General features: G+C 38.9%; 1 protein-coding gene and 1 long non-coding RNA gene across 4 annotated transcripts in view; one reads left to right on the top strand and one right to left on the bottom strand.

Moving 5' to 3' along the window:
* The window catches only part of tmeff2b (transmembrane protein with EGF-like and two follistatin-like domains 2b), a 102,711-nt gene extending 90,242 nt beyond the window's left edge, over window positions 1–12,469 (top strand). For both annotated transcript variants that reach the window (XM_067459059.1, XM_067459060.1), the window contains exons 7-9: window positions 1,887–2,010; window positions 2,667–2,825; window positions 11,844–12,469. In XM_067459059.1, coding sequence (XP_067315160.1) covers window positions 1,887–2,010; window positions 2,667–2,825; window positions 11,844–11,940 — 380 coding nt within the window. In that variant the 3' untranslated portion in view covers window positions 11,941–12,469. The remainder of the gene's footprint in view (window positions 1–1,886; window positions 2,011–2,666; window positions 2,826–11,843) is intronic.
* LOC137093972 (uncharacterized) overlaps window positions 4,882–24,438 on the bottom strand; it is a 41,640-nt gene continuing 22,083 nt past the window's right edge. Inside the window, exons 2-4 of one of the 2 annotated variants that reach the window (XR_010908581.1) lie at window positions 19,096–19,238; window positions 5,221–5,277; window positions 4,882–5,021 (exon numbers count right to left, since the gene is read on the bottom strand). This is a non-coding gene — a long non-coding RNA (uncharacterized lncRNA). The remainder of the gene's footprint in view (window positions 5,022–5,220; window positions 5,278–19,095; window positions 19,239–24,438) is intronic. The other variant, XR_010908580.1, reaches the window with a different exon arrangement.

Below are 24,438 nucleotides of genomic sequence, written 5' to 3'. Positions count from 1 at the left end.
CGATGCATCCATCTGTTAAAACAAAGAATGCATTTGGAGGCCAAATTTGACAGGCACGGTGCAATCAGCCTTCGAAGGATGCAGCCTCTGAATTGGGACACAGCAACTGAGTGCTGCGGAAATCCTAAAACCCTGTAGAGGCCTTGTCCCAAATGGCACCCTAAACCCTCACGGTCTTCTTTTGAGTCCGCACTTTCACGATGTTATGCCGCTTTGACTGGTAGAAGTCCACTGCGTAGCTCGCGAACCTGCGGGCTCAGCTGAAGTGCGCATCGAAGGCGCATAGCAGCCGCAATGGGGCGCTCACGAACACCCTTCTTTAAGCTTAAATGAAGAATGTGACACCCTACGGTCTTGTGGGCTTAACGGACACGCACATGCAGCGGCCATTGTAAGTCCACAAGACCGAAAGTGCACATAATGTGTGCCATTTGGGATAGGGCCAGAGTTTATCTCCAACCCTAATTAAACACCTGATCCAGCTAATCAAAGTCTTCAGGATTACTAGGCTGAATCCAAAATCTAAACCCTAAACCCTCAATCACTATTCCCTACGTTAGTCCACTTATACAGTTCACTTGAAGGAGTGAATGAAAACAAGTGAGCGAATTCTGACAGGCGCTGTGTGTACATCTGCTGTACACTTGCTATTGCGGTGCAATGTGGGATTGAATGAGTGCACTCAATATTGTCAACCATGGTTTTGGACACCACTACAAATAGCTGTCCCCTCAAATAGTGCCCTATTTAAGGGCATAGGGGGCGATTTCGGATTCAGTACTAGAAACTTTTAAGCAGGTGAGTTGGAGCTAAACTCCGCAGGGCACGACAACGATGTACTAACAATGGTAAGGTTTTTCACTTCATGTTTTCTGTGTACAGACGCCATTATCAAAATGTTCCCCGTTCACACGGATCCTTAAAAAAAAAAAAGACTTAAATCACTGTATAGTGCATGCCAGGCCTTTAGATGACAATGTAAATTTGAGAAGAAAAACTCGCCTAAAGACTGAACACGTAGTACGCATGCGCATGACATCACCGGAAAAATATTTTTTTTGTAGTTTGCACAGAGACAATAATGGTATTGTTTTTTACAAACTTGCACTTTGAATTAGCATTTTCAAGTCCCCAAAACACTGTTGTCGTATAAATGTTTTCTGTTTTTAGTTAAAAACTGTGTAACTGGAAAGGGGTTGTGTGTGATGGTTGTTCTCAAGTCCCTTGTTTGTCCTGAGCAGTTAAACTGCCCAACATTCTTCAGAAAAATCCTTCAGGTCCGTCAAATTCTTAAGTTTTCCAGCATCTTTTGTATTCTTGATCCAGAACTTGACTCAAACAGTATGATTTGAAGGTCATTCTTTTCAATTGAGGGATTTAAACACAACTATTTGAAAAAAGATTCAAATGTTCATTGATGCTCCCTAAGGAAACACAATGCATTATGAGCGGGGGGTGAAAACTTATTGAATTTAAAGATCAAGGTAAATTGTACTTAATTTGTCTTCCAGGAAACATCATCTGTTGCTTCCGAAGGGCAGTATTAAATGGGGGGGAGAAGGCTCCCATTTTTCCTTCTGAAGCATCAATGAATGTTTTAACCTTTTTTATAGTTGTATTTTAGTCCCTTAACTGTCCTCGATGTAAAAACTGTCTGATAGACAGCTAAAAAAAATAGTGATTTGGCTCGTGGTGGGTGTTAATTTGCCATCTTGCAAACCATCTGTCATGTTTGCAGCGGTACTGTCGATCTTTTATTAATGTTACACTTTTTACACTACATTCATGATCTCATCAAAGACACTACTTAAAAAAAAAAACTGACAATATAAACATGGTTTCAGAACTACAACAGTCTACAACTCTCTCTTTCTGGGTGTGTTTAGAGGAGAAAGACCAGGTGAGCGAGGTACCGTGGGGTCTTTACATCCCGTGTCCGGAGCGTTACAAGAACTACTGTGTCCATGGAGAGTGCGAGTATCCTAGCAACCTCTCACCCCCCACCTGCAGGTAACCACACAGCACCTCACGACACATTCAACATAGTAAACTCTTCCTTCTACCTCACCTAGACACCCACAGACTTTTAAAAGGACATTGCGGGATTGATTTTGAAGAAGCGGTGAGAAGACAAAAGCAGGGGAGAGAACAAGAAATGAGAGAAGTGAGGAAAGATTTGAAGGAAGGAGTAAAAGAGAACAGATATGGTGTATGTGCCTCCCCCTGAAAGATGACTCATTCCAACCAGCTGTTTGTGTGTGTGTGTGTGTGTGTGTGTGTGTGTGTGTGTGTGTGTGTACGGGCTGGCTGGCAGGTGTCCCTTTAACCGCCTCCTCTGAGAGGTCGAGGTTCTAATTAAACAAGACTATGTTTTCCCAGTGTGCACTAGCTCCCTGCTGCACACTCACTCACTCCCACACACACACACACACACTTCCACTGCTTTTTTGCACCTATAAACACTGAATGCCTAGTAATTATTCACAAACAATGGCATCAACATCCTACTGCCATGTGATTATTTGCACGCTCTTTCACTCCTCTCGATCATCACATCGACACGCTACCCGATGTCACGGGTTCTGCTGTTATAGTCTACGGATCATGCCCATATTCTCTTTGCTTTAAACACTAACATTGTTTTATCTTGTGTGTTTGTTTTCCAGTTGTCATTCAGGCTTCATTGGGCCACAGTGTGACAGGAAGGACTATAATGTGATGTATGTGGTACCTGGTTCTGGAAAACTGCGTTACGTTCTGATCGCATCCATCATTGGAGCTCTGCAAGTGGCTATTATCTGCCTGGTAGTGCTCTGCATCACACGGTAAGCTTAAACACACAAATTTTCCTCCAAACACTCAAAATTCACAAATGTACAGCTATGTTTTTCTGATGTTTGTCTCATGGAGCTTGAAAAAAAAAATCTTACAGTTATGGAGACAGGTAAATAAGTCAGAAATGACAAATTCGACTGAAGTCCATCCTACATTTACATTTTTGTTAGAGTGGAACTGAAGCTGTCAAGATTTGTGTATGGAAATGGAAATTGTTATTTCATAAGAGCATTAATGAAACTAAACAGCGCAGAGATGTCAGTTCCGGGGAATCACGGCAGCACACATGGAATGCCAAAGAGCTCACACTTTATTTATTGTTTTGTCTTTATTTTGTGATCTCCATAAAACAAGTAATTTTAAGTTTTGATTCTTTTATTTCTTTTATATATATATATATATATATATATATATATATATATATATATATATATACACATACACATATATATATATATATATATATATATATATATATATATATATATACACACACACACATATACACATATATATATATATATATATATATATATATATATATATATATATATATATATATATATATATATATATATACACATACATATACACATACATACTACAGGAGAACAAATAAATAATAATAATAAATGCTATATGCATTGTATAAATGAATCATATGTATTAAAACACTGCATAGTCTTCATTGTGTAAATAAATAAATAAATATTTACTCTAATTAAAGATACAAAAGTGGATTAGTCAAGAGCAGTGAGAGATTTTTTTTTGTTATTTGATTAATATGAATGACAGACAGCAGGAAAATTAGACAGCTGTCGCTTTAAGTGTTGCCCGGATTTCTCTATGACTCTAGGTCCATTATATTGTAACACTTGTATTTTCTTTCTTAGTTTTACTTGTTTACTTACTTAAGTTTTACTTGTTTCTTGTTTACAAGGATACTTGCAAAGACGGGCATTTAGACACATGTATGAATATTTAACCATTTATGGGCAATAAAGTGCCAAATATAACTGTTTAAAACTCGCACGCTCTGTGAGAAGCAGATGTGTCTGCTTTTGAGCAGCCTCGGGTTTGGTTTTGTAACAAAACAAAAAATCTAGCTATGTTATAGTTTTGTGCTTTGCTTGCTTGGTGTGTTGTGACCAAAAACATGCGAGAGAGAAAGCACATGCGCAGATTAAACACACACACACACACACACACACACACACACACACACGTGTATATATATATATATATATATATATATATATATATATATATATATATATATATAATTTGTATGTTTTCATTATGATAGGCTGTATCATTTATCATCACAAAACTGTTCAGTCACAGCACAGCAGATGACAGAAAACAAACATTAACCATGAATAATGCAAAAAAATTACTGAGGGAAAACTTATCACAGTTCCACGCAATGATGCAGGAAAAGCTACACTTTGGAAGAATTATGATCAACTGTCGATGCTGTTCTCTTCCTTCATAACTCGTACTGAGAAGGATATATTTGTGTAAATAGTTTAGCAACACTGCGCTAACCTTTTGAAGTTTAGAGTTTGAGTTTCAGAAAAAAACGTTGTGTTAGACCACGGCAAAGTTACGTAATTGGTAAGTCTGTGCTTTTTCTCTTACGGCTGTGCTAATGGGGCTGCTGTGTTCTGCGTTTGTTCATGTGTTTGTTTACCGTTGCAAGCAATCTTTAAATAAAACATTGTAAAATGTTCGTAAATAAGGAGGAAGAAAAATACTTAGACTCATGTGTTCTGGCCCAGAACTGTGACTCATATTTTACATCTGGGGCTCATCTGGCCCTGGTCTGTGATGCATATTTAGGCTATCAGACATTAAGGCCCAAACATCCACACGATTTGTAATTTTCTAAATAGTTTATTTTAAAAAGGCAAAAGAGAACACTACAGCATAAACAACCATCTGTAGACATGAATCCAGATGCACACAAATACTATACAAAACAATACAATCAGCAAAAACAACACAAATCATATGGTTAAAGATCAATGTTAATGATTCAAATTACAAAACCTAATGTGAACACTACACATATTTACTGCACATTAGTTTGGTGTGACCGGGCACAGCAGCCACCCCCGCGGTCGTAAACCAGAATAAACCATCTGATGGCGTAGAGATTTATCAGACAGTCTTCCTCACTGCTCCTGTAAGACATACAAAAAGCACACAAAGATAATAATGTTAGATTCAGTATTCAAAGATTCTTTATTACATGACATTATATTAAAATGCTTGCACAAATAAATAATAATAAATGTGACTAAAGTGGTATGGAGTGAGTGGTGAATGAAGGAGAGACTGGCATCCATATGTGATACTTGCAAGCCTTGGTTGCCATCTTACTGAATATTTTGGAGTGGAGGTTAGCTGAAGTAGGATGGCCCTGGAGCTGGTTGGTTGCTAAACAATAATCATAAAACATAAGGAAAAGGTTATAAGGGAGATATTTTAGTTAGATTTGGAACAGAAGAGTTCTAAAAAAACAGCAACTCCCTCAGATGTCCCGACTCCTTGGTTAAAATAGGAATTTTCTCACAATTTACAAATAGTTGGAAACATTTGGGATATTGTAAGAACTCAACTGGACAAAATATTTAACACTGGCCTGGTGGTTTTTGGATATTTTACTGCAAAAATCCTACTTCAGACAGGTCCACTTGAGTCAAATAATAGACAAACATTTAGTTAACTTTTTATTACGTATTATGCATACATTTAAATTTAACGGAATGGCTCTGTTCTAAATTCCCCATCCCCTTCATGAGCTCCATGAAAAGCCAAGACAGGGAACAGCAGCATCTGGGGACAACCTCCCAAATTGCCAAACTAGGAAGGCATTGTAAATCCCCCATTTAGAACAGAACATGCATCAATGACACAGTTGACACTGATTAAGTTAAACACGGTTAAGGAGGAGGTGGGTTACAAAGCAGCGTGCAGTGGAAGCAGCAAGCAGACATACTGAACTAAAGCTACAGTTAAGTACGACGCCCTGTTTGAGAGTTGCCAATTGAGTGCATGGGAATTGGATCAGCTGATATGGGCGGGATTGACATTTTTCCAATCAGCTGATAGCAGAGCTTAACTACGTGGCCTGCCAGAACTAACGCCGACGCTTGATTTCTTGCACCTTTAAAATGTAATGATCTTGGGTATGTGCCGGGTTCTTCGCCTCTCAAGGTCCTTTCACACTAGACGCAATTTTGACGGGCGATGGTTTTATTTTTTGATCACAATGACCTATTTTTGATCAAAAACGGTAAAAGCTGAAAACTTTGCACCCCTGTCGATGGAATCAATCTACTACATCTGTTTTGATCGTCGTTACGAATCTGATCCAGACGAAGTCTTTGACAAAAATGCAATTTTATATATATGCATGTTCAGTTATTCATACAACAATATATTTTGGGGGCCATGAAACTTGTGAAAATGATTTTAAAAAATGCTGGCGCTGGCTGGCAACTTTTTTTTAAAGCGCTGGTAGAGAAAGAGTAAATTGCATGTACACATAAAAACACATAAGGATACGGTGACAGCTTTGCTGATTATAATGGGGTTGGAGAGTTCTAGTATTGTCGCATTGCACATTGCCTGCGTATAATTTATTCAAAATTCAACAGCTTTGTTTTTCCTGCTGCCGAGAAGGACAGTGTGATTTTCTTGATTGTCTGACTGATTCAATAACAGTTTTCAGCTCGATAGATGTAAAGCCTACAATAAATAAATATGGCATTCACTTGCAAACACAAAATACGTTTATAAATGTAAACCATGTAAATCAGAATAACTGATTACAATATCCAGAGAAATAATCAACAATAGTGATTTACGTTTATGAAACCCGACACGCGTGCAGTCATGAACAAACACGAAGTGAAAGGTGCTGGGGCCTCAGATGGATCGGGAGTGCCGTGTACTCCGCAGTGCCCCCCTTCACCTTACAGCCCGCAACCGGTTTCTATAGCAACACACTTTCTAAATGCAGCAGGGACTTAGGACGTCTTTCTCTTATCTGTCGTCTCTTGCGTTCTCGCTCTTTAATTTTCTCAAGTCCTGTCTTTCACTTTCACTGTCTCTCTCTCTCTCTCTTTCCGTCTAGCTAATCAAAGATGCTCAAACTGAAGCATGTTTAATCAAACACACTCCTGCAAGGGCGTAGTGATTAGGTGATTGTAATGATTCTCTCACACCGCTCTGCATGCAGAGTTTGAGAGCTACAGTCAGAGGCAGCAAAAGAAATGGTTCAGAGAGATTGTAATAGAGTGAAAATACAAGGAGCGAGGACGGAAAATCAAGCACTCTCTGATGAGCAATCATTCAGACTCTTTGACCTTTTAAAAGTTTACAACCCACAGTACCGCTGGTCTGTTTTTCCTCCGCTGTGCCTCCACCTGTAAGCAGGCTTTCTGAGGCCTGTAATGTGTTATGGTTGTGTTGTGATTGTTGCTTTGTTCTGTAACGAGGCTCCCAGGGACGAGCGGGGCAGTGGAATGGACCGTGATGCCATAATGGCTCTGTTGCCCTCAGTGTTTCCTCCCCAGGGAGAAATTGCCACCTCGTTTTCGTATAATCAGCACAAATGGTCTTTGACTACAATCCATTTAATATAAATCTCCAAAAGTAGCCCTGCAGGATCCTAAAGCAGAGGGTTTATTGATTAAAGAGAAAGATTTGCCAAATAGTGCCACAACAATGCAGCAAAAGTGTTTCCTAGGGATTTAATGCCTAGCTTTTTGGGGATAAATTTTGCCCAGTCGTGAATACTGACTCATGAACCTTGGCCCTCTAAACCCCATCATTTACTCATCCCCTCATCAGAAGAAGGTAAACTCAGTCTAAAATCAGCCTAGGTAACGGTGTTCTCTTCTATATTATGCATAAGTTACCTTTGACAAGGAATGCAAGCAAACAGCACAGTGAGTGTAAGAGTTATCACCAAAATACAACTAAATATAATAAAAGGCAAATCCTCATTGCAAATAATATATATATATATAAATAATTGTGAAATGTATGACACAAAACCGACAAAATTTGATGTAAGTGGACACATGACAGCACTCAGACGAAAGCAAATTAGCAACAGACGCTTCTGCATCTTAGACCGTGAACAGCAAACGTGGCATTTTGGAACCCACCACACAAACAACAAATGCTTATAAGTAAGGGATAATGTAAGAATAAACCCCTTCAGAGTGACTCAAGACCTGAACACTCCGTCGGGGTTTATTCTGCGATAACAGCCGGCTGGGTGTACATTTTCCCGCTTATTACATGGCTACTTGTCTCTAATAAATTAGACACAAAATAATGTCTTGAATTTAATTATTTGATTAGGTCTTACGCAAAGAAAAAAAAAAACAGTTCCAAACTGCTTTAAGCCATTATCTATTGCTGAAATATGTATATTGTTTTACCATATATGTTGAAATGAATGCTGAAAGAGATAGTTCACCCAAAAATTAAAATTAGCCCATGATTTACTCACCCTCAATTCATCCCAAGTGTATATGACATTCTTCTTTCAGACTAATAAAATCTGAGTTATTATTTAAAAAGTCCTGGTTAAGCCAAGCTTTGGCAGTAGTTGTAGCTGTATTTGAAGTCCATAAAAAATGCAGCTGTCTGTCAAAGACAGATGTTAAAGTGCTCCACGCGGCTCAGAGGGTTAAGAAAGACTTCTGAAGTGAATCGATGAGTTTGTGTAAGAAAAATATCCATATTTAAAACTTTATAATATAAAGTTCCAGCTTATCGTCTTCCACGGAAAAAGTGTTGAAACTGCAGAGGCACTTTCAACACTTTTCCCATAAATTGAATAAGGAATGTGATCGGACGAAAGGCTTTTATTAACCCCCCGGAGCCGTGTGGAGCACCTTATTTGACGGACGAATGCATTTTATATGGACTTCAAAAACAGAACTACATCTGCCATTAAAAAGCTTGGATTAGCTAGGAATTTTTAAATATATCTCAGATTGTATTAGTCTGAACGATGTCATATACACCTAGGAGGGTGAGTAAATCATGGGCTAATTTTCCTTTTTGGGGTAATACCTTGAAGTCTTCCTCGATGGTAACCTGTGGTGGTTAAGTGTTTCAGTCACAAGATGGCACCAGACAGTCAACGCCAGCGGAGTGACACGTTAAGCATAAGTAATACAAGTCAAGATAGCTTGTAGCAACCAGATGGGCGGTGTGTTATTAAACTTTAGCAGCTGTTATGGGAATAACATACCGCTGGAATCAGTGATCAACCATTCAGAAGTATTTCACAGAGCCAAAATAATATAAATAGACTGGCACAGAGGCCTATTAAATGCATGTAACAGACCATAATAAACATAAAAAATGGTTTATTTGGGAAAAATTGTACTTATGCAGACTTACAGCAAATGTGCATAATGGTTGCGGAGTTGGTAAATTTACAGATTAAAGGCGGGCGTACATCTAGTTCTAGTGGTATCACTTGTAATTGCTTGCTATTTGGGATAGAAATGCTTTCAAAAACTTTGGCTTTCTACACCAAGTTAACTCGTTCTACACCATTGATGGAATTTTCCCGTTTCCTGTTTTTTCAGTATTTTAAAGAAGGGGGCATCTTCTTAAAGAGTAGAAAATCTCTGGATCAAAACACAGGAAACAAAAAGTGCAGAAATAAGAGATAAAAGCATGGTTTATGTACATTGTAGTAGGATATAGTACAGGCCAAAAAAGCCTCACGCCCGTTTCCCAAATACTCCATTTGCAGTTCGTATTTTTTTCGTACCCATGTTAACGGATTACAGCTTTTACACTGCACACGGATGCGGTCCGTCAGTCTGTTCCAGGAGCGGTGCGTCTGCAGCAGTGCGCCGATCGGCTGCATTAAAGTGACAGAACATTGTTCGCATTAAAGCCTACGTTAAAACCTGATGTCTATGAAAGAGTAAACAACGAGAATTGCAATTCTGACGAGATGTTCAGTGACAAATATTGGATTTTAAATAAAAAATAATGAATAAATGCTTTGTTTGTGGTATGCAACAGAGGAGCAGTTGCGCACTGCAAACACATATGTGAAAGCAGGGCTTGCGGTGCGGTGCGGCTCCTGCACCGCAGACGGAGTATGTGTGAAACGGGCATCAGATGACGCCAAATGACGATTTGAGTCATTGAGGGTTTTCCAGGTAAAAAAATAGAGAAATCTCTCATCTCAGGGGGACATGAGGGAGGGAAGCACTACCGGGTTTCTACTGATACAAAGCTTAATGCTAATCTGTGAAGTAACCTTTTAAATAATGCACATGGCTGCTTAGAAATATGTATAGCCGTTCATTTTCTCAATACAACCGCCATTGGCTGGTGTGACAAAAATGTAATATTAGGCTATGAATATAAGGCTTCAAGACTTTGTAGGTGATTAGTTTGTTCAACCCATACAGCCAGTAAGTTAAAGGTTCTCTTCACTGTGTAAAACTTAATGTTTGCGAGCGAGAGGATGGAACTAATTAAAACAGGAACAGCTTCGGTCTGGTCAGGAATCAGTGTCCCCCGCGTACCCTGCTGCCTCCGAGCCGATTTAAGAGCCAGGGGCGCACTCTGCCCTATGCAAAACATGACATTTAATAAAGCGACGAGAAAAATATAATAAAGATTCCCTGTGGTGGAAGGTTTCCCCTGCCGAGCTGCTAGGGAAGAGAGAGAAGCTGTTAATGAGACAATTTAAACCACAGCAAGTGGTTTAAGCCTGTCTGTCAGTCTCTGATCTCCATTCGTCTCTCTTTCCGCCTGCCTTTTTCTGGCCATTTTATACAATATGATTAGAGCTCTTAATTTAACACATAAATGTAGTATAATTAATTATAGACATTACAAAAAAATAACCTGTTGAAAAATGTACGCATTTTAACCATGCCCACTGACCTATATATAAATTCTGTAATAAGCAGTTTTAGGTGAAACACATTAAAAAGTAACGCAAGTTACATAGTCAGATTACTTATTTAAAGAAACTGGTAAAGTAATGCATTACTTTTAAATAAATAAAAAAATCTGTTACTTTTTCAAATAAGTTACTCTTCTTTTCTTTATTCTTTATTTATTTATTCACTGACACCTTTCCTGTCCCATGTTGACAGAGATTGGGAGTAATGTGCAGAGGCATTTCCTTTAGCCCAAGGCTTATTCATTTCACGTTTGGCAGGAAAGGGCCAACTTTACAGTAGCCAAAAATATAACTTTTTGCACACAAAAAAACAACAACAACAAGCAAGAGCAGTCCAAGTGAGAAAAGTAATGAAAAAGGAAACATTAGTTTCCATAAAAAGTAACTATATGGAAGTAACTGCAATATTGTAATGCATTACCTTTAAAATTTCCCTAACACCGATATTCAAATTAATATTTTACAGAAAAAAGTGATGCAGGCTCACTCATAAGAACATAGATCAGCCATATAAAAATAGTCCTGTGTGAAAGTCCACCTCAGACACAACTCAGCTGAAAATTAGATTACTATGTCAGTAACTTTATCATATCAGTATTGATGTGATTTTTTTACAGACCTTTTTTAATTGACATCCTTAATCTAAAATCTAATCTTAATGTGATTGATTTTTCTGTTAAAAAAAAAAGAAGAAGAAATAAAGAATACTGACTGCAGTGGTTTTGTAAAGGTCTTAGTTTGCTGTGCTTATTTGTAGGGCTTCACAATTTGTTTACTATCTTCGAGAAATATTTTAGTTGGCTAGTTGAGGAAAAACAAAACAGGAAGTGGCGAAGTCACGCAGTCCATGAAATACAGATTGTTAACGGTGGGTAATTACAGTAACAGTCCGATAATATTTATGCTGTCATCAAGCTTTAATTTTGACAGAAAACCACAGCAGTGTCTTAACAACAGCTAGTTTATAACCGTTTCTCATTACAATTTTGGGAATATGGTTGGGAATATAAAATCCTTTTTGTGTGTGTGTTTACAGAAGGTGTCCACGTGGGAATCGGATAGCACGGCAGAAACAAAATGTTCCACACTTCAACTCCGAAAACACCCTGCGGGCCTCCACCAGACTCATCTGACGAACCTTTAAACTTAGAGTGACATGTGCTAAAGACAGCAGAGGAAGGCCCCAGGGAATTGTGGGAACACACACACCCTTCCAGACAGGTGTGGAAGAACTGAGGCGGGACTCCTGGCAGTGTGCAAACCTTCTCGTCTCTTGATTCCCATAGGATGCAAACGGGATGGGCCTCACGGGATGGGCGTGCGGTGGTTTTTCTGCCTGGCCTGCAGGCTTGAGTAAGGCTCAGTGGGAAAGAGAACAGGCAGTCAGCTTCGTCAAAGTGTCAGAGCATACAGCCAAAATCACCTCTTCCCTGGGGTTGCAACGGTCTGGAAAAGAGGATTGCTTGTGGTGGATGGATGAATGGATAACGGATGGATGATTGGAGCGGTGTGCCACATGTTGCCTTGTATTTGTTGTCTATGACACCATCGAAAAAATGAGCCCTCAAAGGTTCTCTTTGGCTATGTATTATATATTTCCAATAGGTTAACATACTTGTGATGTTTTTCTTCGTTTTTATTCGCTGTAATGTAAATAAATAATTTATATCATGTGATCTGCTGCATTGTGTATGACTGACCTCTACAATGTAAAAAAAATCCAGGTAACATTTACAGTAAGGTTTAATTTGGTAACATTAGTTAACTACATTAGTTAACATGAACTATCAATGAACAAAACGTTTACTGTTCCTGCTGATTCCACTGCAGAAAAATAAGTCATGTTCTTCCTCACTGTTTTTGTTTTTTCAGTTTAAATGTCTAAAGATTTTTAAATGGAGATATATTTACTAGGGGTTTGATATGATATTAAAATGTGACGAGATTTCTCGTTGAGTGAAAAGCGGTCTTGCATTATCATCATGACGGAGTGTGAGGGTGAAATTAGCATAGCATTCATTTTCAATGCAATCAAAAACAGAGATGCACGTTGCATTCGAATCAAACGAGAGAGTGCATCCGTTGTGATGCGTACAGTGCATCTGGAAAGTATTCACAATGCTTCCAAGTTTTTCTACATTTTACGTTACAGCATTATTCCTATATTGATTAAAATCTTTTTTTTTCTTCCCATAACTCTGCAAACAATACCCCAAAATGACAACATGAAAAAAGTTTGTTTGAAATCTTTGCAAATGTATTAAAAATAAAACATTTGAAAATTCACATGTACATAGTTTAAGTATTCAAAGCCTTTGCCATGACACTCAAAAATGAGCTCAGGTAATCCTGTTTCCACTGATCATCCTTGAGATGTTTCTACAACTTGATTGGAGACCACCTGTGGTAAATTCAGTTAATTGGACATGATTTAGAGAGGCACACACCTGTTTATATATGGTAACACAGTTAACAATGCAAGTCAGAGCACAAACCAAGCTATGAAGTTCAAGAAATACTTCATGAGACCTCAGAGACAGGGTTGTATCAGTCACAGATCTGGGGAAGGGTACAGAAACATTTCTGCAGCATTGAAGGTCCCAATGAGCACAGTGGTCTCCATCATCCGTGAATGGAAGTAGTTTGGAACCAGCAGAACTTTTCCTATAGTGATCAGGGAGAAGGGCCTTAGTCAGGGATGTGACGTCTCTCCAGCGTTTCTCTGTGGAGAGAGGAGACCCTTTCAGAAGAACAACCATCTCTGCAGCGCTCTACCAATCAGGCCTGTATGGTAGAGTGGCCAGACGGCACATGACAGCCTGCTTGGAGTTTGCCAAAAGGCACCTGAAGGACTCTCAGACTAAGAGAAACAAAATTCTCTGGTCTGATGAAACAAAGAGTCAACACTTTGGCCTGAATGGCAAGCGTCATGTGGATGAAAGCAGGCACCACTCATCACCTGGTCAATACAATCCCTACAGTGAAGCATGGTGGGGGCAGCATCATGCTGTGGGGATGTTTTTTCAGCGACTGGTCAGGATCACGGGAAAAATTAAATCAGCAATGTACAAAAACATCCTTGATGAAAACCTGCTCCAGAATGCTCTGGACCTCAGACTGGGGCAAAGGTTCATCTCCCAACAGGACAACGACCCTCAGCACACAGCCAAGATAACAAAGGAGTGGCTACAGGACAACTCTGTAAATGTCCTTGAGTGGCCCAGCCAGAGCCCAGACTTGAACCCAATTTAACATCTCTGGAAAGATCTGAAAATGGCTGAGCACTGACGCTCCCCATCCAACCTGGTGGAGCTTGAGAGGTCCTGCAAAGAAGAATGGGAGAAACTGCGCAAAAATAGGTGTGCCAAACTTTTAGCATCACACTTAAAAATACTTGAAGCTGTAATTGGTCTCAGAGGTGCTTCAACAAAGTATCGAGCAAAGGCTGTGAGACTTATGCACATGTGATTTTACTTGTTTTTTATTTTTAATAAATTAGCAAAGTTTCAAACAAACTTCTTTAACATTGGTATCAGGGGGTATTGTTTGTAGAATTGAGGGGAAACAAATATGAATACATTTTAGATTAAGTATGTAAGATAACAAAATGTAGAGAAATTGAAGCGATGTGAATACTTTCCGGAAACAGTGTAAGTTAGATGTGTGCTGTTATAATGTGTTGCTATTGACGACAGTCGTTATACTTATAACAAAGAAAATGCCACACTAGATTTTTTAAAAAGTACATAGAGCTGCTTGTTTTATTTGCTGTTTGTTGAAATGTTTTAAGTGTGTGCATGAGTTTTAGAATTTGTATTGATTTATGATTCGGATCGCGTGTCAAACCGCCAAACTGCCTAAATCACTTGACTTTGGTGATCTGAATCAAGAATCAATACACTGATTCATAACGGTTCGAAGCTTTGTTTTGAAATCGGCCAATCACTATACAAGTCATTATTTTGTTGTTTTTTTGCACACAAAAACTATTCTCGTCGCTTCATACAATTATTGTAGAACCACTCTAGTGAGATAGATTTTTCACACGGGGCGTAGGCGTTAACGCTTCCCATTTACTTTGAAAAGGTGACATCATCCGTTGCCGAACTGAATTGTGGGTTCCGTCGCGGCGCTTCACTCGCGTTGCAAGCGGCAGAAGTTGAAGAATTCTCAACTTTTCAAGCGCCAGCGCAGGTGCCATCCAATCGGATCGCCGTATGCAAATATCCTCAGCAGACGCTAGCCAATTGCGTTCATTACTGCTCCGTGAACCATCCAGACCATAGACCGTTAAAAATCCAGACGCAGCTCCTGGACCACTACGTGATATTCTTCCCGCTGTCGGCGCTTTTTCAGGATTTAATGTACTTAACAGCTTCGTGCACCTGTGCAGTGCGCTGACAACAACTACACGGGCAATCGCACTCGCACATACAACCAAAAAAGGCGCTTTTTTGTGTTGTGTTTTGGTCCAAGCGGCAAGTTAATGTGATTGGCTGTTGTCACTATGACGATCGCGTCAGCACCCAGCTTCAGCCACGCCCTCCGTCAAGCGTTAACGCCTACGCCCCGTGTGAATGCGGCGTTACAGTTATGACAAGATTAGAGTTATAGCGATCACAAAACACAAACAGTTCTCATGAACAACTTGGTAACGTTAGTATACAAGCTTGATAGTCCAGCTAACAACATATTACAATTATGACCGGATGGGTTATATAGATGAAAAGAGGAAACAAACATATATTAGGGGTATAGTATCTTACCTGTCGGACACATTTTGTGAGCTGACGCGAAACCTTGAAACACTGAGGGGATTTAGATGCTCCATACGGTGTGGAAAGGAGCGGGTCTTTATCATCGCTGAAGTGAGCCACAATACGATCGCAAATGGACTAACAAGCGAACATGACACACGAGCATATTCAAGCAAAAGCCAGTATATATTATTTCTTTCTTGGCTAATGTCCGTCCTGTGTGACTCCTGTGTTTTGAATAATGACGCGCACTGAGCCTCTCTTCTCACCATAGACACGGCCCTTACCTGCAGATTGGCTACAAGTTTGTTATTCCACTCGGCCAGAGTGCTTTTTCTAAAACAGTTTAAGAATAACACTTACACCACCTTTAATTAATGACAGAATTTTCATTTCTGGGTGAACTAACCCTTTAAAAATACTGTGCAAAAATCTCATCTAGTGAACCCAATCTCACATCTCATCTTGGGGGTTAAGTGTCTCTTTACACTCCTAATATTTACTAAGCAAGATTACATAAAAGTCTTGTTTTTTGAGACATTTGAGAGAGCGGAGATTATGATTATTTAGAAGGAAAAAAAACTTAATTTAAAGGGGAAAATAGTTTACATACCCCACAGACTGCGATTTAAGACCTTTTTAAGGCCTTCATTTTTGAAAGGGTGAATTTAGACCTGCAGAAACCCTTCAGTATTAACGGAATGCTCTTCCAAAATGACTAAACAAGGTCTTTCAATCACTCCAGCAAAATTGTTTCCCTAAAATGTCCTTAACCTTCCTGCTAAACCTTCCAAGGTCTTGTGACTTGTGAAAAATATTCATACCATCACAGATTTAGAAGTACCCAGAACTCTGTTGATTAGCTTTAGGACTGAGAAGCATCTATTCTCGTCACCTTGTTTCTCTTAGCACAATCTGACATGAGCAGGAAAGGAAAGTCTGTCTGTCTGCCTCCTTCGGCCCAAAGGGAGTTGTAGGCGGATGAAGCCCAGCAGCCGGTCGATGGCTGTGAGCCGCACCCATTACCCAGCAATCAATGCTGCCACAAGATCCGACAGCAGAGACGCTGTCACAACCTCAGTCCGGCTCTCTCCTACGCCTCGGAGCTGTCAAATACAATCACCGCCAACAAGTAGTGTGTGTGTGTGTGTGTGGTACTGTTACCAATGCCCTCTGTGACCTAATATAACTTGTGGAACCAGATCCAACAGTCCTTGCGAGACAGAATGGCGTTAGTGTGTATGTGCGAGCAAGCATCGATATATAAAACTATATATGATGCATGAAAGAGAAGTACGTTTTTTTTTTTTCTGTCTCTCTCGTTGCCATTATGATCAATGGCCTCACGATGGCAGTGTGCATCAATAATGTGATTATTTCCCATAATCAGAGTACGGACCTAATTGCAGTAGGATGCTTACATAAGACGAGCAAACCTCTTCATTCCTGCTTGCATACAATTTTTCTTTTTCTGATTATTCGCTAACAATTGGCGTTATTTTTACGTCCATTATCCACACACCCCATATGCACAGCAGATATGATTTCACAAACAGCAGGTGTGCTACTGGCGGCTGTTTTAATCTATTTGGATTATTTTTTTGCCTCGGTGTTGATATGTATATGAAGATCCACATCTGACCGCTCCAGACACGTCAACCCGCCCTCCATCTTGGAACGGTCAGCGTGTCGTCACTCACAGAGTATCACTTATGCCACAACATTGCGCATTTCCCGGTTATGAAGCGAGATTTAAGGAGTTCACAAATAAATGGTTATCCCATTCACAGCTGAGAACGTGTTGGTTTGTGTTTTTATATGTATTATCTCAATATTACTATAAAAATAGTAACTAAAAGTTGAACTAAAATAGTTTTTACTATGGTACTTTTTAATGTTGTGTTAGCTAACACTTTCGTCTTGTATTGTGTTAATTTAGCAAAATCCTCTGCTGAAGTCTACTGCAGATATAGAGAACCATACATGCCTCTAACTAAGGTTGCCAACGCTCAGACAACTTGTTCTCGAATGTTCACAGACTGGCTTTGACTGTTCCAATATGGCGGACAGCGTACATACAGCAGCCCATAGAAACAGCCGCTAGTGAGGCATCTATTATATATAGCATATATTTACATACAGCAGCCCATAGAAACAGCCGCTAGTGAGGCATCTATTATACATAGCATATATTTACATACAAAAGCCCATAGAAACAGCCGCTAGTGATGCATGCATATGAATATCTGTAGAGAGAGAGACCGAGACAGTCCAGCATGAAAAATGCATTTTTCGCCATAATTTAAGCATTTCGAAGTTTATGACAGAGTTGTCAAACTTCAGTGGTGACTTAAAAATATGAAATGTAATCGTAAGCTTGGTGAACAGCATTGGAGAATGTTCTCCATTCAAAGAGAGGGGAGCTGTACCTGCATGACTGGAATAGCTGCCAGAGAGGTGTTTCAAAGATGGCCGCCAAGTGAAATGGCTTGCCTGAAAGGGACTTTGATTAGATTCATGTTGCGGAATGTTTTCAACATGAGTTTCTTCAGTGCCCCGATAATGTAATGCCTTTTTATCACTAGGTTTATGAACCCGCACGTGTTTGTGTACATCGCAAACATGCGCACTTGGGTCAGATTGAAGGGTTTACATGCCTGTTTATTGTGAAATCAGCTTATGGCACTACGTTAATAAATGTTACAGTATCAATTTAATCAAAGTATTGTGTTTACATAAGATAAAGTTAAAATCGCAATATTGCCTGAATCTCATTATAATCAAACGATGTGGGTGTATGTAAACACGTGACTGTTGTCCATTGTGAAAACTGATTATGCGATTAAATGCAATCAACTTTGCATTGCTGTAAAGGATAAGCGAAATTTCCATGTGCATCATCAGAAGCAGTTTTTAGAAAAATAAAGGGATGTAGAATATGGTCATACAGAATATGTGCTTTATAAATACTAATAAACAACCAATATCCTGGTAATATGAATGCTTATAATAAAATAGTTAATAGTGAGAATTGAACCCTAAACCAAAGTGTTACCATAATTTTAATTGGCTTTAAATCATTTTCAAAAATGGCCTTCATTGTGACATTAATTTTGAACACATTTTGATTTGACTCAGTCCGCTTTATCATAAAAAAACCTAACAAACTTGAAATGTGAAATGGTTTGCTTGTAAGTGTGCTTTTGTTATCTTTCAAATAAAGGCCACTTTGTTTGATATTTGACATTCAGACAATGACATTCAGGCCATATTAAGTGTGGCTTTATCAGGCTTCTATAGCCTACTCTCATCAAAGCACAAAAGAAAGACTCCCAAGAGTCTCATATAATGTGATAATTTATATCAGTGAAGGAATGTAAAGCCTTATAAATAACCCTGGCTACCACAGGCGATTTTCTCTCACAGTTATGAATAATCTACACCAGGGTTGTGTGTGGCTGTGGAATGATGTGTTTGAGGTTGTAAGGTAATAAATTATTTTCATGACATGCAGTATGTACTGATTCCCACCTTCCTCCCACATGGCAGTACCAGGTACACCAGGATCCCTCCCTCCCTCTCCATGGGTTTCTGGGCTGTCAGCAGGGAATCTCAATAACAAGTACAGCAGATGCTCAGCAGGCAGAGCCAGCAGTGAGTGAGATCCACGGCTCCTGGGGTTAATACAAGACAAGGGGAGGGGAGGGGAAGGGTTTGGTCTTCAAGAAAGGAAAAATGTAAAGAAGGGCTCATAGGGGTCAAGGTCAGAAAAAGTATGACAAAAATTAGATTAAAAAGTAAAAGGGAGAAAAGAAAGGTATTAATAATGAATAAAGCCAAGGCAAACAGAGCATTTTTCATTTTATGATAATGCAGAGATTGACTTTAGACACAGCTTGATCGAAGGAGAGAGAGAGAGAGAGAGAGAGAGAGAGAGAGAGAGAGAGAGAGAGAGAGAGAGAGAGAGAGAGAGAGAAAGGGTAATACAATAATTGAGTCAGGAGTCAAAAGGTTTAAAGGGGCACTTTGATGTATCATATGGTTAATTATTTAAATATATAAAATGATAATGGAATTTTAATATACTTTCACCTTATTGTTAATAGGGTCAAGACTCTCACTGGTGTGTGAAAAATGCTACTCCGTGTTTAAATGGTGAGAATTATGAGTTAAATATGATAAATGCCAAAATAATGGCAAAAAGAATATAACCTGGAAAAAAAAAAGAGAAAAGATATTTAATTTCTAAATTACATCAGATGAACAGTTGGAGGTAATGCATTACAAGTTATGCAAGTTACATAATCAGATTACCTTTTTCAAGTAACAGTTAATTTTCCCATTTATTGACTGACACCGCTCCTGTTGAGAGAATTTGGGAGTAAGTGCAGAGGTGTTGTGTAAAAATGATGGTTATTGTAGTTCTAAGGCCAGATTTACTAAACAGTGCAAATTAGCGCAAGCGCAATTCCAAAAAATGCCTTTTGGAGTGGAAAGTTCTACGCGTGATTTAAAAAAACACAAACACAGCCAGATCATTTCCATAATGACTGACGCAATCTTCCAAGAGCAGCGCAAATTAGCGTTTTGCTTAAGACATGCTTTTTTTGGGTGTTAAAAAAATTTGCAAATCCCAGAAAATTGACCAGGGCAATCCTTAGTAAATCATCTTATATGATTCATTTTTATACTCTCCTCCCATTCATTTCGCATCTAAAAGGGAAACTCCCATAAATGCATATGCAATAAGGTCAGCTGCAAAAATAACCCTGTCCTCGCCTTTTCAGCGCTAATTTTTCACTGCCTGTCTTTAGTAAATCCTGACAGTAGTTTTTTTAGAGGCCAAAAGAGGGTTTGCACTGGCGCAAGCTGTTAGTAAATCTGGGCCTACATGTGAGCAGGCATTTACACATCACTTTGCATTTGCATTTTACAGCCCAAAATAGAACCTTTTTGTTGTCTGAAGGGTTAAAAACAATCCAGCAAACCCAGCCCAGGTTGGAAAAAGTAGTGTATAAAAAAGTTACTAAGTAACGAATTAGTTACTTTTTTTAGGGAGTAACGCAACATTGTAATGCATTACTTTTAAAAGTAACTTTCCCCAATACTGGAAGAAAGTAATGTAAGCACTTGTTTGAGTCTCTATCATGCAGTATTATTCTTAGACTTAAGAAGAAAAATACTTTTAAAACACTTCACACAGAAACTTTGTTCTGTCAAAACCAAAATTCAGCTTCAAATGCAACCCACAACCCATAAAATACTGAAAACATACTGTCCAGAAAACACCAGCTAGATTAAACTGAAATACAACACTGTAGTTACAAATCATCCCATAGAACAAAATTCCAAGGGGTCAGTGTTTGGCTGGTTATCACAGGCCATCAGTCCCTGCTGGTACATGTTGTAAATAGAGCAAAAAGCACTTTTCTCTCATGGTGGCCCATTTGAAAGTAGAAAGCAGCCAAGAGCAGGCTTTTAAGAGACTGACCTCACACAAAAGAAGACAAGGGCATTCAAAGTAATACCCTTTCCATTCACCACATTTGTCAAAAAAGGGGTCTGATAAGACAATGAAAATATGAGAAACTGTGAGAAAGTGAAGGTGATAAGAAGGTAAGTCAAAGTCAGTTATCCGAAACCCAAATATTAAACTGAGATCCTCAAAAGATGTTCAAAATGTATAGACAAACAGAGAAGACGCAGTAAAAAAGTAAACTAATGGCATGCTGTAAAAACCAATGAACAGAATAATTAAATGGAAATTTAATTTAAATGAAACCATAAAGATAAGGGGGCGTGGCTTAAGTCACAAATATGTCAAGACTAAAAACAAAACAAAAAACAGAGTTGTTCATGAGACTCGAGTGTTTCAGGCAGCAAAGGTGTTGTTAAAAAGTAATTAGAAAAAGAATTATAGGCTGATCATTTCGTTAGAGCAGTGTGGAAAGTCCTGTTTCTAGATTCCCATTCTAAGAGGTAAAATCAGGGCCGTTTCTAGCCTTTCTGGCACCCTAGGCAAGATTCATATCTTGCACATCCCCCCAACCAAATCTTCCCTTTTCCAAATCATACCAAAGAAGTGTGTTTTTGACGGAGCGGTCCCAGCAATAAAGGTTCGGTCCTGCTTTGGAAGTAGGCGGTGAGTAAAACTGCTTCAAATGTCTGTTGTTGGCTATCATCGCGTGAGTAAACATCAGTAAACAACACGATCGTGTATAGTTAATTTATCAATGGAGCATGCGATCTATGGTGTGTGTTTAAATACATTTGTTTAGCTGACCACTATAGGTGTCAGTAAAACCACCCAAACATAAACCTAGCGTTCTCACAAAGCGTGCTTCGTCATTCAAATGCGCTAACGGACTCCATTGTTGTTCTATGTATAACGTTACACTAGTCTGACGTGCAAAACCGTTTTGCTTGCTACTGCTAAGGTTTAGTCGCATACAATAGCCCATAAACCGAATCATGTCCTCATAAACTGCGAGTAAAGACACACAAATGTTGACAGGCCACTAAATACAGTACATACCACAGAGACGGACATCCTCCTGTTGTTGCTTCCTCTGTTCAATTTATTTCAGCCTCCGGATCTGATTCTGGATCATATATGTATTAGTTGAATCTGATTGATAGCTATGGTTTATTTAGGGTAGCGTTTTCTTCTCCATGAGAGCTGCGCACTCATCATTCTTTAGCTCCGCCCACACGGTACGCCTCCAGGCGCTCGTTTTTTTCCGGAAAGACTCGGTACAGCCCATATTTCTTTTATAAATATAATAAAACTAAAGACTTTTCGGAGATATGAAGGATGCAATACTACTCTATAGGTACTCAAGATTGACATGAGATTGACTGAAACTGAGTTTCACCCCCCCTTTAAATCAATGAGCATGGCGTGTGGTCCGTCAGCCATTACCGCAGCGCCACTATCACCATGGCGACTTCACTCCAATAATCGCAACTAATCATAATGCCTCGAAATAGCAAAAGTACGAAATATTAATAATAAAATATATATGAAATAACTAAAAAATCTTGTTGGGATGGGGGCCCACTGGCGCCCCTCAGCTGTTGGTGCCCTAGGCGACCGCCTAGTTTGCCTATGCCTAGAAACGGCACTGGGTAAAATAGATATTATTTTGAGGCCATAAGAATATTTTGTTAAGATAATGGCACCCTTACATCAAGCCAACACTTTTTGGTCTGATTGTCAGGCATTTACAAAACTTCAATCTTCCAAAATATATACTTTATATATTTTGTGAAACCCCCGGTTTCACAAAAAACGGTGTAAGCTAGTCCCCAACTAAAATGCATTTTTGAGTTGTTTTAACTGAAGGCAACTTGCACAGATATCTTAAAATAAGTCTCTGCCATTGGTTTGTCTCAAGATGGACACCAGTAACGTTTTTTTCTTTCTTTCTAAGGCATGTTTATAAAAGCTACATAAATGTCCTAAATGAACTATGGCCTAATCCTAGCTTAATCTAAACCCTGTCTGTGAATCCGGGCCGAAGTATCAGCGTAGATAATACAGAAAGTTAAAAGAGTTTGAGATATAATATAATATAATGTAGCTTTGTATTAATGTCACACTCTCTGGAAGTTTTTTATTAAAAATAAAATGGTATTTTATTAATCATCTCCATCTTGTGACCACAAACTATTACCATTTTTCCACAAGTTCACAACCAAATGTGGCTACCCTTCCAGGACACAATTTCTAGCATCATTCTCGGCCAAGTTTTGATGCCTTTGATAAATAATATACTTTTAATAAACTTACTGAACTTGTCACAATAAACTTTGTACTAAACTTGGAACAATTCTTAAATTTGAAGTTGTCTGTGTGAGTTATTTGGTTAATGCCACTACTGACTCCTACTGGTGATATATAACACTAGCTCTATACTCCTCACAAACAGCTGGATAACTTTCGTGCTTTACTTCCTCACCCCCCAGGTTTTACACAATGTCACAATATAAAATTATATTACAATTTGCCATTTTGTTTTGGGTTGAGGGTTGCTATTTGTGAAGGTTCATTTCAAAATATGTTCCTTAATAATACTCTTTGACTCCCGTTGTGTAAAATGGGTGTTGTGGTTGGTTAACTGGCTGACCTGGTGTAACTTCACTATAAAACAGAAGCAGAAACAGATATTCCAGAATCTTTTTTGTGTGCTGCACTTGCGCTCTGATGTTGCAATTGCATAATGTTTTCTCCAGGGGGCGACGAGTCATTTCTAAAAAGATATGCAATCTGAGCCAAGTACCTTCAAGCCTTTTGAGATATTCCCATGAAAAACAAGAGATCAGGATACGAGTTCCCCAGAATGAAAACAATGGAGATAAAAGCCAATAAGTCGAGAATCTCCACCCTTTTTAACGTAATCCTAACGGGCAGAAGAACTTTCCAGGTGCATTTCTCTCACCCCCTCTACCAATCGGTCTCTTAATTCCTCTTTCGTTGTCATTGAAATGCATGTTAAACTGATATTCCTTAATTAATGAAAGGCTTTAAATTACCATGTTTATTACTACTGCACTAGCCCAACACTAAACAAGCACATGCATGCCTGTCAACTGCTTTGCATGTAGTAAACTCAATATGGACTTGTGCCAAAATTCATGTGCTTGTATGCTATGAAAATGTGTTATGTAATCCATCTAAGCATGTAAAGTATCCCTAGAGTACAGGTTAGAGGTCAAGGGGAACATGAATGGACTCTTTTCCTCTCTCAGAGTTCGTGTTTCCACAGCCATTACCATGGAAAGGAAAAAGGAGGGAAGATGACATAATGGAGGCATGTATAACAATGCAGCCAGAAAGGAGGAAAAGGGAACAATTAAGACATTGTGTTTGTG

This window comes from Pseudorasbora parva, chromosome 12 (genome assembly GCF_024679245.1).
Source record: "Pseudorasbora parva isolate DD20220531a chromosome 12, ASM2467924v1, whole genome shotgun sequence".
NCBI classification, from domain to species: domain Eukaryota; kingdom Metazoa; phylum Chordata; class Actinopteri; order Cypriniformes; family Gobionidae; genus Pseudorasbora; species Pseudorasbora parva.
The sequence above is the reverse complement of the archived record's forward strand: the minus strand, read 5'-3'. Positions and strand labels throughout refer to the sequence as shown.